This window comes from Magnolia sinica, chromosome 6 (genome assembly GCF_029962835.1).
Source record: "Magnolia sinica isolate HGM2019 chromosome 6, MsV1, whole genome shotgun sequence".
Classification (NCBI taxonomy): Eukaryota; Viridiplantae; Streptophyta; class Magnoliopsida; order Magnoliales; family Magnoliaceae; genus Magnolia; species Magnolia sinica.
Window position 1 is genome coordinate 129,493 of NC_080578.1, and position 12,549 is coordinate 142,041.

The window sequence follows — 12,549 nt, forward strand, 5'->3', positions numbered from 1 at the left end:
TCAAGGTGATGGCGCCAGAGCACCCATAGGATGGGTGCGCTCGTGACGCAAGGTAACTCAAAAACTTTCTGCCGGATATGGAAGTGAAACAATGATAACAATGAAATATTGTAAATAATAGTATAAATTTAGGGAGGTGTTTGTTTTGGTTTTTTTTTTTGTTTTTTTTGTTTTTTTTTGTTTTTTTATGAGTTAGCTTGTCAATACACACCCATGTCAGTACGCACACTCCATGTTAGCCACCCCCACTAGGGATCGATACCAAGACCTCAAGTGTTGAAACGAGGCATCTCCACTCAGTCTACCAGTTGAGCTATGGATCTGGGTGTAGGGAGGTGTTTGTTACGTTCTCTCTACTTTTCTTTTCCTCGTTAAAATATAAGATGTATTTCTCTTATCCACAGGTAGCGTATCTGAAGAGTTATCAACCTGATATTCTGGGACAACGTATGTTCAAGGTGGGTCCACATAGCTTGCATCACGCACATGCATTTTTACAGGTGGGAGAAACTAGGATTTGTTCCCGGACGTGGATTAGCTACTAAACCCAGCGGTCTCGCTACTGAAGTGACCTCATGACGTTCTTTGGGCCCGACCACCGTGTATGTGCTTTTTTTTTACACACGCACACACCCCTACGCTCGCACCGGTAGTGGGATTTCACCACCTATGGATACTCGAACCCTTGATTGGGTGTTGAAACTCCTGAGAGTCTACCACCATTATGTATGTGTTGTATACCAACCATTCATCCATTTGAATAGATCATTTCTGGGTATTAGCCAAAGAATGAGACAGATCCAAACTTTAAGTGAACCCATCCAGAAAACAGTGGGGACTGTGGGTGTCTCAGTTGAAACTTTTATAGGGATTAGGGAAAACATAAATATTAGCGCGATCGAATGCCCAAAGATGTTTTTAATGGTGGGCATTTAATCCCCACTGTTTTTTTTGGTGGGGCCCATTTAAGCTTTGGATCCTTCTCATTCTTTGGCTAATGCCCAAAAATGATATCTCCAAATGGATGTACAGTATGGATACAACACATACATCATGGTGGGCCCCATAGAATGTGGCGACGTCATTTCAGCAGAGAGACTGCTACTATTAGCTAATCCGCGTCCTTTGCTGTCCTACTTCTGCCGATCAATATTGCTTGCAGGAGCGCATGGGACTCATCAGGACGCACACAAGTGTATGTTTAGCCGTGTTCATCTTTCCAAACCAATTCCTCCTCCCAGTTGAGTCCGTATGATGAGTGTCTCTAACCCAGAGTTGCTACGAGCGTGCGACAAACCCCGTCCAGTCGGGACACGGATTTCATACTAAAGCCTTTCATATGAAGTTCATGCGTTGGAAACTCTGGTGGAGCCAACCGTGATTTTTGTGAGAAATCCATACCGTCCATCCGTTTTATGAGTTAATTTTAGTAACTAGAATCAAAAGTTAGCAGTATCCAAGACTCAAGTAGTCCGTACCAAAGGAAAAATGTGTTTAGGGGAATTACCACGGCTTAAATCTCCGAGGCTCGACAGTTATGTTTACATGCCATCCGTACTGTTAATAACGTCTGGAATGAATTGAAAACACAAATATTAGGATTATTCAAAACTTCTGCGGCTCCACGGATATTACAAATGTGGACGTTTAATATTTACTTTTTCGGCCCACTTGAGTATTGGATCTGGATCATTTTTGTTCCTATGACCTAAAATGAAATCACAAAACGGATGGATGGAGTGGATTTCTCACAAATAATTCAGTGGGCCTCACCTAGGTTCTAAGGCAGGAACTTCGTGCGAAAGGCGTTCGGAGGAAATCCGCGCCCGTCCAGTCGTCGATTCATTGGGAAACGGATGGGCTACTCCCCCGCCACGAGCAAATGGCTGTGGTAGGTGCTTTGTGGCCCTACCAGGATGTATGTGTTTCATCCATGCCGTCCATCTATTTTTATAGATCATTTTATGATATAAGAGTAAAAATGAGGAAAATCTAAATTTCAAGTGGACCACATTACAGGAAACAGGGTTGAATGAACACAGACCATTAAAAACTTTTTAGGGGCCATAAAAGTTTTGGATCAAGATTATCTTTGTTTTTTCCCTTCATCTGGGTCTGTATGACCTAATCAACAGATTGGATGTCAAATAAGCAATACAGTGGGCCTTAGGAGGATTTTAATGGTAGATTTCTAATCACTATTGTTTTCCTATGGTGTGCTCCCCCTGAGATTCATATACCTCTCATTTTTGTGAAGATGTCCTAAAATTATCTGTAAAAATGGACGAACAGAATGGATGAAACAAATACATAATGGTGGGGCCCACAGAGCACCGACCACCGGCCCCGGGGATGTTGGCATGGGGAGTAGCCAATCCGTTTCCGATTCATTGGGTTGGGGGCGCTATCGCTCCTCCTTTCCTCACCACAAAGCCATTCGCGGTTCAAATAATTAAAAATAAATACATAAAATACGTGAAAAAAAAAAGAAGAAAAAGGAAAGGCAGAAAGGTCATCCCTCCCGCCTACACCTTCTCTCCAGTCGAGGTGGAGGAGGAGGAGGAGGAGGAGGAGGAGGGCGTTTGGGTGGTGAGTGGGACATGGAAGCTTGTTCGTGCTTCTCTGGCCTCTCGGCTGCCAAGCCTAGCTTCCTCCGCTTCCATAAGAACATATCTTCCTTGCGTGTTTCCAGGTATAACATCCCCTTGTCTCCTTCCCCTCCCTCTCTCAAGTCCAAGCCCCTCCAGAAGCAGCAATTGCCCATTCGGAACAGCGTCATTGGCAGCAATAAAAGCAAAAGCAATAAGAGAAGGATTCTCCTCAAGTCCAAGCCTACTAGTACTACTTCTCCTCATCAAGAAGCAGCAGATGCTCAGCAGCAGCAGCAGCAACAAGAAGAAGAGTTAATCCGGGAGGAGAAGAAGGATGGTTCGAACGTAGTCAGCGTTCGAACTCTCTATCAGAATGGGGACCCTCTTGGACACAAGGATCTTGGGAAATGCGTGGTTAGGTGGATTTGTCTGGGGATGAGGTCCATGGCTTCTGACTTCGCATCTGCTGAGGTCCAAGGTGAGTTCTCTGAGGTGAGGCAGCGCATGGGGATGACCAGCCTCAACTTCGTCATCCAGGCTCAGCCTTATCTCAATGCTGTTCCCATGCCCAAGGGTCTCGAGTCCATCTGCTTGAAAGCTTGCACCCACTACCCCACTCTTTTTGACCATTTCCAGCGTGAGCTCCGAGATGTCCTCCAGGATCTTCAGCGAAGATCCCTCATTCCTGACTGGCGCAAGACCCAGTCTTGGAAGCTGCTCAAGGAGTTAGCCTCTTCAGGTTAAGGTTCCCTTTTCGAACGGCTGCTTCCTTATTCTTTTTCTGTTTTTTTTCCCTACCCTCATAATTCATTGCAAAAACATGTCAAGCGAGGTCAATTCAGTGAATATGGAAGATTGAGAGACCTATCCGTATTGTGAGAACACACTACTTCCTGATAAGACCATTTAACTGAGATTCTCATCTACGCTGTTGAATACATGACCAATTTGTCTTCTTTTGGAACTTGCCTGCTTACAGTCATAAAACATGCAGCGATCGTATTTGGCTCATCTTCTTTCAAAATGTCTCTCTTGGAGTTGATTTACAATTTGCTCTCTTTCTCCTTTTCCTCTTTGTACATTTCTGGTTTTTACCCGTCTTAATTTTCTTATTTGTACATTTCTATTTTTCACTGGTCTGAAACAACAGAAGCTCTGACTCCCTGCTCGGTAGGTTGAGTTGGTAGCGCACCCAACTCGCCTGAGGTTTGGCTCAGGAGTCAGGATCAACTCTCCTTTCACTGGTTTATGTAGAGACAGTTGCCTCGACGCCCTTCTGTAGGAGGGAGGGAGAAGCTTTGGTTTCAAACGAATCAATACGTAGTAAATTGATATTTTTTCTAGTTGTATTTATAGATCATAAAGAAAATCATTTTTGTGGTTCTCGTGTTCCTGTTTGATCATTATGAGCTGACCTCAGAAAAGGTTATAAATTTGCAGCACAACATCGAGCTATTGTTCGGAAAGTTCCTCAGTCAAAGCCTATCCATAGCAGCTTAGGCATGGACCTTGAGAAGGCCAAGGTAATACAGGGCAAGATTGATGACTTTGTGAAACAAATGTCAGATCTTCTTCGCATTGAACGTGATGCAGAGCTGGAATTTACTCAAGAGGAGTTGAACGCTGTGCCTACTCCCAATGAAAGTTCTGATTCATCAAAACGTATTGAATACTTGGTCAGCCATGGACAAGCTCAGCAAGAGCAGTGCGATACCATTTGCAACCTGAGTGCAGTTAGCTCTTCTACAGGTGTGTACATTCACCATCTTGACACTAACATATGATAATGGAAGATACTGGTCGTAATAAGGATTGACACTAATTCATCCTGATGGAGTTGTCCTTCCATAAACCCCCCCCCCCCCCGGGTTTTTAGGACTGAAATGTTTTGAGCCAGACATTTTCCATCTGCTTCCTAAGCACTAAGAAGTAAGAACTTGATGCAGCCACTTCAACTAGTAAAACCATCCTGCATCTACTATTCTGAAAAGAAATCAAGAACTTGTTCTCTAGTTTATAATCCAAAATTGTCTTTTCCCATTCAAGGAACCTGGTTTCTTTCTTCTATGTTCGAGCCTGTAGCTCAATGATAAATAGCGTGTGTTTCAACATTGAGGTCTTGGGTTTGAGTGCAGCTTACCTACAAAAAAGAAGAAGAAGAAGAAGAAGAAGAACATTTCTGATGCAGGACAATTAACCACTTGCTCTAAAAGCTCGAATTGTTAGAGTATGGCGAATTAATCGCTTTATCTTATAGCCTAAGCCCCACATCGCATGGGTTAGGACCTTGGCCGAACCCCCTTCGTGGGCCCCAAATCACATGGGCCACCCACCTCGAGTGTGTCCCCGCATCCCACAGGCTACCTCACTCGAGCCTGGTGTGAAATGCGCATTAATCACCCTCGGTGAGGAGTCTCGAACACGAGACCTCTTCCGTGGGCCGCACCCACCTTGAGTGTGCCCCTGCATCCCACAAGCGACCCCACTCGAGCCCGGTGTGAAAATGCCCTTGCATTAATTCTTCAAAAAAATTGTCCGCATTCATGTCTCCAAGCATCAAAGGCCAGTCACGTCCGGAAGATTGTTGCTAATTGAGTTGCTCATACACGATACCCTCAACTATCTCAACTCTTTTTGAGTCAAATGAACTGCTTTATAACTGCTTAACTAATGAGAAGCTTGAGTCCATGATTCAGTTTATTTTGCTTGGAGGGGAACTGCTTAATACATAAATCAACCAGGAAAAATGCTGTCCGATTTGAACTGGTGTCTATATGTGTTAGTTGTTATATGAAATATCTTCAAATGAACCTTTTCTTTTCCTCTATAAAATGTTTCTACATATTGTATTGGTGTCTTTTGCTATTCTTGCTTGACCAAGAACTGCTTGTTGTTTCACTTGAGAAAGAGTCAGTGTCCTCTGGGAGTTACGTATCACATCTCTTTTGTCCAGGTTTAGGAGGGATGCATTTGGTTTTATTCAGAGTTGAAGGGAACCATAGGCTACCACCTACTTCCCTCTCTCCAGGAGACATGGTTTGTGTGAGAACATGTGATAGCAGGGGTGCAGGCGCAACTTCCTGCATGCAGGGCTTTGTTAACAACCTTGGGGAGGATGGGTGTAGCATCAGTGTGGCCTTGGAATCACGCCATGGTGATCCCACCTTTTCTAAGCTCTTTGGGAAGAGTGTGCGTATTGATCGGATTCCTGGATTGGCTGATGTTCTCACATACGAGGTATAAATGAGAATCTATATTATTTCATCTTATGTATCCTTATACCTTAGTAAAAATACGCAATCTTACTTGAAAAATGGAATGGATTCAACGGAAGTTCAAGTTGCACTGCAGAATTTCAGTCCAAGTTTGCTAAAACATTGTATTAACTGCTGTTTATTTTCTGAAAAGAAAGTACCTGATTTTCTTTACACTCCATTTGGTGGATACCACGGAATTGCTATTTGGGTTTTGCATATGAAGGAAAGCAATATAGCCCTTGGATGATATTATCAGAAGAGAAGCTATTGTTATTGACTGCTGGGATTACCTGTTGTTCTGTTGTTATTGCACCTCTTTTCAGAATTCTTTTTCATTGCATCATATCTTTTCTGTTTCTGTCATTTTATTTATATCATGAAGGTGCTGTTGTGATTGCAACAGTTCTGAATATATCAAAGCTAAAGAGCACAGACCATTTGCTTAAGGCATCTTAGTTTCTTGCATTGATTTATGGGTTACTTTTTTCGCATTTGTTTGCCATTCTCATGTTTTTATTTTTCACTTCCCCACTTATAACACAACTTTCTATTTCGTGCAAGTAATCTATTTGCCTGTTGACACTGCAAGTCTGCACATTGCAGAAACAGCTGCCTTTTTCATATGTTTGTTCCCATGTTTTCTCAATAGGTCTGTATTAAGATCTCAATTTGGTGGTAGCCATGTCTGTTTCAGAGATTTTCATTCTTTCATTTTTCTATTCTTTTATCATTGCTTGTGTTGGAAATGGTGTATATTTTAGAGTGTGCCTGTGGAGAACCATTCTATTGTTATCTCCTTATCCCCTAATTCATATACTCCTCATCTCCTTATATTCTCTTCTCTATCTTCTTAACCCTTCTTGACAAACCTTTCTCTATCTTCTCAATCCTATGTAACAAACCTTTATCATTAATAACACCCTTGAAAAAAAAATACCTTACAAAAAAATGATTATAAATAAAGCCCTTGAATAAGAGAGAGATCATACCGTCCACCTCTCTTTGTATCTCTCTTCTCTCTTTAACTGGTGACATCCTATCTTCCTTTTCTTCTCCTCTCTTCATTCCCCCATCATGTTCCTTCCCTCCTAACCTCTTCCCTTACTTTTTTCTAGTTTTCTTTTCTTTTCTTTCTTTTCTTCTATTTGGCCCTTATGAGCAATGGGTTTGATGGGAATGGCTCTATGGGAACCATCGACAATGAACTATGGGAACTGTAGGATCTTCTAGCAACAGCAGTAGCCAGTGGCCCATCAGGAGACACCTCCACTGGACAAGCCCATCAAGACCACATGCAGCTACCATTGTCCCTGGTAGACCCCACAAGGCTCACCGATGACAGTAGCAACCCCATCGAGAGTCATTGCCACCATCACCAGCCAGTGTTCGAAATATCGATACTATCGGCCGATATATCGGCCGATATTATCGGTATCGCACCACGGCGAGACGAAACACCCCCGATAACACCCGGAAGATACAAAAAATCCAAAACTTAAGATATCGTACGATATTATCGTCGATATCGTGCGATATATCGTCGATATCGTACGATACATTGTCGACATCGCCGATACAACCCACCCCGATTTAGATATCGCGGTATTTCCGCCTCCATTATTGTCGGAAATCGACAAATAGAGTCACGGACAGTCACGGGTGCGTTTGCAGGGGACTCACAAGTCCCACTGTAGCCAACAACCCCCGACGATAAAAAGCCGATGCCGTAGGTGGTGGAGAATAAAAAAAAAAATTTGAATTAGGAAAAAAAAAAGAGGGAGAGAAATCGGAGACATACCTGTAGCCGGAGGTTGTAGCAGTGATCGGAGGTGGGCCATTCGACAGGTAAGTAGCCTTCTTCCTCTTTCTTCGAATTTTTCTTGATATTTTCTTCAATTTCTCGGTTCCTTCGCTGATTGGAGCATGCCTGTGCGGATTTCTCGGCGATTCGGCGAGAAATCAGGCCGGATTTGAGGAAACGGAAGAGAAATCCTCTCCGGAACCCTCGCCGCGTGAAGGAGAGGGAAGGCTCTCGCGACGGACGGGGAAAATGAAGGAGACGTGCGGGACGGGTGAAACAGGGATCGGTGCATCCCGTGGTTTACTGAGCACGTTCTTATCGTACTCAGTAAACTCAGTTGGGCCCACCTGTAAAGTATGTGGTCTATCCACGCCGTCCATCTGTTTTCCCATTTAAATTTAGGGGCTTATCCCAAAACTTAGAGAGGGGCAGTGGATCATACCACATGAAACAGTGGAGGTGTTTTAACGGTGGATGTTCAATTCAACTGTTTTGTAATTTGTGGCCCATTTAAACATTATATATGGTTTATTTTTGGGATAAAGCCCTGAAATTATCTAGTAAAATGGATGGACGGAGCCGATAATATACATAAATCGTGGTGGACCTCAAGAAATTTTTAATGGTGAACGTCACTCTCTCCACTGTTTTCTGTGGTGGGGTCCACTCGAGCGCTGGATCTGACTTATTTTTTGGCTCACGCCCTAAAATGATCTGTTGAAATGGATGGACGGTGTGGATAGCAAAAATACATCATGGTGGGACCCAAGTAACTTGGTGGCGTCACTTGAAATCGGATTGCGTACCGAGTTACTCAGTACGCTTTTATCGTACGGAGTAAACTCAGTTGGGCCCACTGTTAATGTATATGGTTTATCCACACCGTCCATCCATTTTTACTGATAATTTTAGGGGTTAATACCAAAATTGAAGTGAATCCAAAGCTCAAGGGGACCATTACAAGGGAAACAGTGTGGAATAATGATTTCCACCGTTGAAATCTTCCTAGGGTCCAAATTAATTTTCATTTGTCATACAACCTGTTCATTAGATCTCAAAGACATGGATGAAGAGAAAACACAAACATCAGCTTCATCCAAAACTTCTTTGGCCTCCAAAAAATTTCCAATGGTAGAGGTTCAATCAAACTGTTTCCTGTAATGTGGTCCACTTGAGATTTTAATTTGCTTCATTTTTGTGCTCTAGCTCTAAAATTATCTGCTAATATGAATTAACGGAGTGGATAAATTAAATAAATAACAGTGGACCCCACACAGTTTACTCAGTACGCTAAGGGTATTGAGTTACTCACAACGCAATCCGGACGCGGATTTCCTGCGAAAGGGCGCTGGAAAACTGGGTGGGGCCCAACGTGATGTTTTTAACAAATCCACCCCGTACATCAGTTTTCTGAGCTTATTTTAGTACTAAAGACCAAAAATGAGAAGGATCCAAAACTCAAGTGGGCCGCACTAGAGTAAAAGGTGGGTAGGAAAATTCCTACCATTGAAAACTTTCTGGAGTAGTTTGTGATGTTTAAATGATTATGTAGACCGTTAAAAACGTCAATACTACTTGGATGAACTTAAAACACAAATATTAGCCTGATTCAAAACTTCTGTGGCCCACAAATATTTCAACTGTGTACCTTCAATAATCACATTTTAGGTCCACTTGAGTATTGGATACGGTTCATTTTTGGCCTATCATCCTAAAAATATCTCGGAAAATGGATGGCCGGGGTGGATTTCTCAAAAACATCACGTTGGGCCCCACCCAGGTTTCCAGAGGCTTTCGCAGGAAATCCGCGTCCATCCGGTTCCGCGCAAGACGGGAACGGATTGGCTACTCCCCTTGACACCAGCCCCATGGCTGGTGTTCGGTGGTATGTGGGCCCCACCATGATGTATGTGTTTCATCCATTCCGTTCATACATTTTAAAAGATCATTTTAGCCCTTCATGCTAAAAATAAGAGTGATATAAATCTTAGTGGACCACACCACATGAAAACAATAGTGATTGGATATCCAACATTTAAATCCTCCTAAGGCCCAATGTACTGTTTATCTGAAATCCAATCTGTTGATTAGGTCATAAAGACCCAGATGAAGGGAAAAAACAAAGATCAGCTTGATCCAATACTTTTAATGCCCCAAAAGGTTTTTAATGGTCAAAATTCATTCAACATTGTTTCTGGTGGTGTGGTCCAATTGAGGTTTGGATATACTTAATTTTTTGGCTAAAGCCCTAACATTATCAGGTAAAATGGATGGACGGAGTGGATAAAATACATAAATCAAAGTGGACCCCACAGATTTTACTCAGTACGCTAAGCGTACTGAGTTACGCAGTACGCAATCCGCTTCCTGCTGTAAAAGGGGAGCACTGATGCTCCTCGAGCTCCAGCTGTACGAACGGTTCAAAGGAGATCAAAGTTACATTCATTTATTTATCAGGGCCCACTGTGGATTGCTTTGGTTAGGCAATCCTAACCATTGCATGTATGGCTTAGTCAAAGGATGGCTACCAAAAAGTGATGGGGATGGGTACCATCTTGCCTGATTGACGCTCAGGATAGGCAGGGGCTCTGAGGGCCCCACCATGATGTATGGGTTTTATCCACACCGTTCATCCATTTTGTCGTATCAAAATAGGCAGATCCAAGGCTCAAGTGGACCACACTAATGGAAGAAACGGTGATGATGAAGCAAGCAGTGGAAACCAGATTAGGGAAAACCATATTAGATTTCGAGCATCCATAGGTGGTGAAATTCCAATAGCGTGAGTGTGTGGGGTTGTGTCTGTGCGTGTGTTAAAAAAAAGAAAAAAGCAAAAAAAAAAAGCTCTAAGGCTCCCAATAAGCTTTTAACGGTGTGCATTCAAACACCACGGTGTGGTCCACTTCATCGTGGGATCTGCCTTGTTTTGGGCTTATACACTGAAAATGATATGGAAAAATGGATGGACAGTGTGGATAAAATCCATACATCAAGGTGGCCCCACAGAGGCCCTGCTTGTGCTGAGCTTTTGAGATACGTGGGGTAGTACCCAATCTATGTCCACAAGATATAAGACCAAATAAAAAATGAATTAGATCATCGGTTTGGTATGATTTTCACTGGGTAGTCTAGCAAATATGTTCTAGACTTGATGGACAGTTCAGATTGATTGATGGAACTGTCAAAATGCCCCACTTCAACTAGAGGCACGCTAGGTTATGTTGCTATGAGCCCAGCGCAGCATTTCTAAACACAGTAATAAAAAGGTAACGTGAACGCATGGCCAAGATAAAAAAAGAAAACAAGTTTTTCCCATCTATTTTGAAAAAAATGCTCCTGCGCCTTCGGGGTACTGTAAGTTATAGTACTTCTAGTTGCACCACGATACTTGAATAGTCCAATCTATTGATCTGTACCGTCCATTAGATGCACAATACATGTCATGGAGAACCATGTAAAAATCACACCAATCGGGCAAATCTAAGCGTCCAATGCCATGTACATGTGGATGGTGCTCTATGGACTATTCCTTAAAATAATCTAACAAAATGGATGAGTGTCATGGATATACAGCACATGCCCCAAGGTGGGCCCTAACAAGTACTAATATAATATTATTTTACAGATAAAATATGTCGGGAGGAAGAGGAGGTAGGCAACCTGATATAGGGTGGACGTACGGTCGGCCCATTCCCGATAATCGATTCAGGAGTATATGTAATTTGTGTGGTCATGTATCGAGGAGTGGTGGGGTAACCCGCTTAAAGGAGCATTTAGCGGGAGGGTATCGCAATGTTGTGGATTGCCCGAAGTGCCCACAGGATGTGCGAGAACAGATGAGGACCATATTGAAAAAAAATGTGAAGACAAAAGATGAACGACATGCACGGGAGAGGGAGATTAGGGAGGAGTTGGGGCGGCCACCATATGCAGGTGAGGATGATGTAGTGGATCTCGATAATGATGATGATCCCGAATACAGACGTGCAATTCAAGAGTCCATACGGGATCAGTGGGAGAGGGATCAGGATAGGAGATGGGACACAAGTAGGCCTAGATTTGAGGGGTCTATCCATGAGCATGGTGGGGGGAGTGGAGCAGGAGGGAGTGGAGCAGGGGGGAGTGGAGCAAGGGAGAGTGTTAAGGGTGGATCAGGGGAGGGTAGTAGGCGGGGAGGAATATGGGGCATGGGCAGGAGTAGCAGCATGCGGGTACCGGATCTACCTTCAGATCCGAGGATGTACAAAGAGGCAGGAGGGACACAAAAGAAAATAAAAGAGATGTTTAGTGGAGGGGATGTGAGGAAAAAAGTTGGAAAATTTATAGCAAAATTTTTTATATATGATCAAATCCCCGCAAATGCCGCAGCAAGCCCGCACTTTAAAAATATGATAAGTGAAGTGCAGCGTGGGGGTGAGGGTGTGCAGCCTCCCACACCCGCCCAGATCATGGGGAAATACTTGGATGATGAACATGCAGAAATGAAGACATACGTTGATTCGTATCGGCAGTCATGGGAGATGTATGGCTGCACCGTCATGTGTGACGGTTGGACCGGACCGACGAAGATGTCGATTATAAATTTTATGGTCTATTCCAGGGGACGGGCGGTGTTCCTAAAGAGTATAGATGCGAGTAGTAAGATCAAGGATTTTAACTACATTTACAAACTAATGCACAACGTCATGCAAGATGTTGGGAGGAGAAATATTGTGCAGTTTGTTACGGATAATGGGAGTGCATTTGTTAAGGCGGGGAAGGATATTCAGAGCAAGTATCATATGTATTGGACCCCCTGCGCAGCCCATTGCATCGATCTCATGCTGGAGGCGATCGGGGATAGGCCATCGGTGAAGACTGTAATTACTGATGCACGGCTTATCACAAACTTTGTATACAA

The 12,549-nt window shown here is 43.3% G+C and overlaps 1 protein-coding gene across 1 annotated transcript in view; it reads left to right on the top strand.

Annotated features, from left to right (window-relative positions):
- The first annotated feature begins 2,456 nt into the window (after window positions 1-2,456).
- Window positions 2,457-12,549, top strand: part of LOC131247835 (uncharacterized) — a 31,637-nt gene continuing 21,544 nt past the window's right edge. Inside the window, exons 1-3 of the mRNA XM_058247750.1 lie at window positions 2,457-3,330; window positions 4,032-4,340; window positions 5,545-5,828. Coding sequence (XP_058103733.1) covers window positions 2,601-3,330; window positions 4,032-4,340; window positions 5,545-5,828 — 1,323 coding nt within the window. The 5' untranslated portion in view covers window positions 2,457-2,600. The remainder of the gene's footprint in view (window positions 3,331-4,031; window positions 4,341-5,544; window positions 5,829-12,549) is intronic.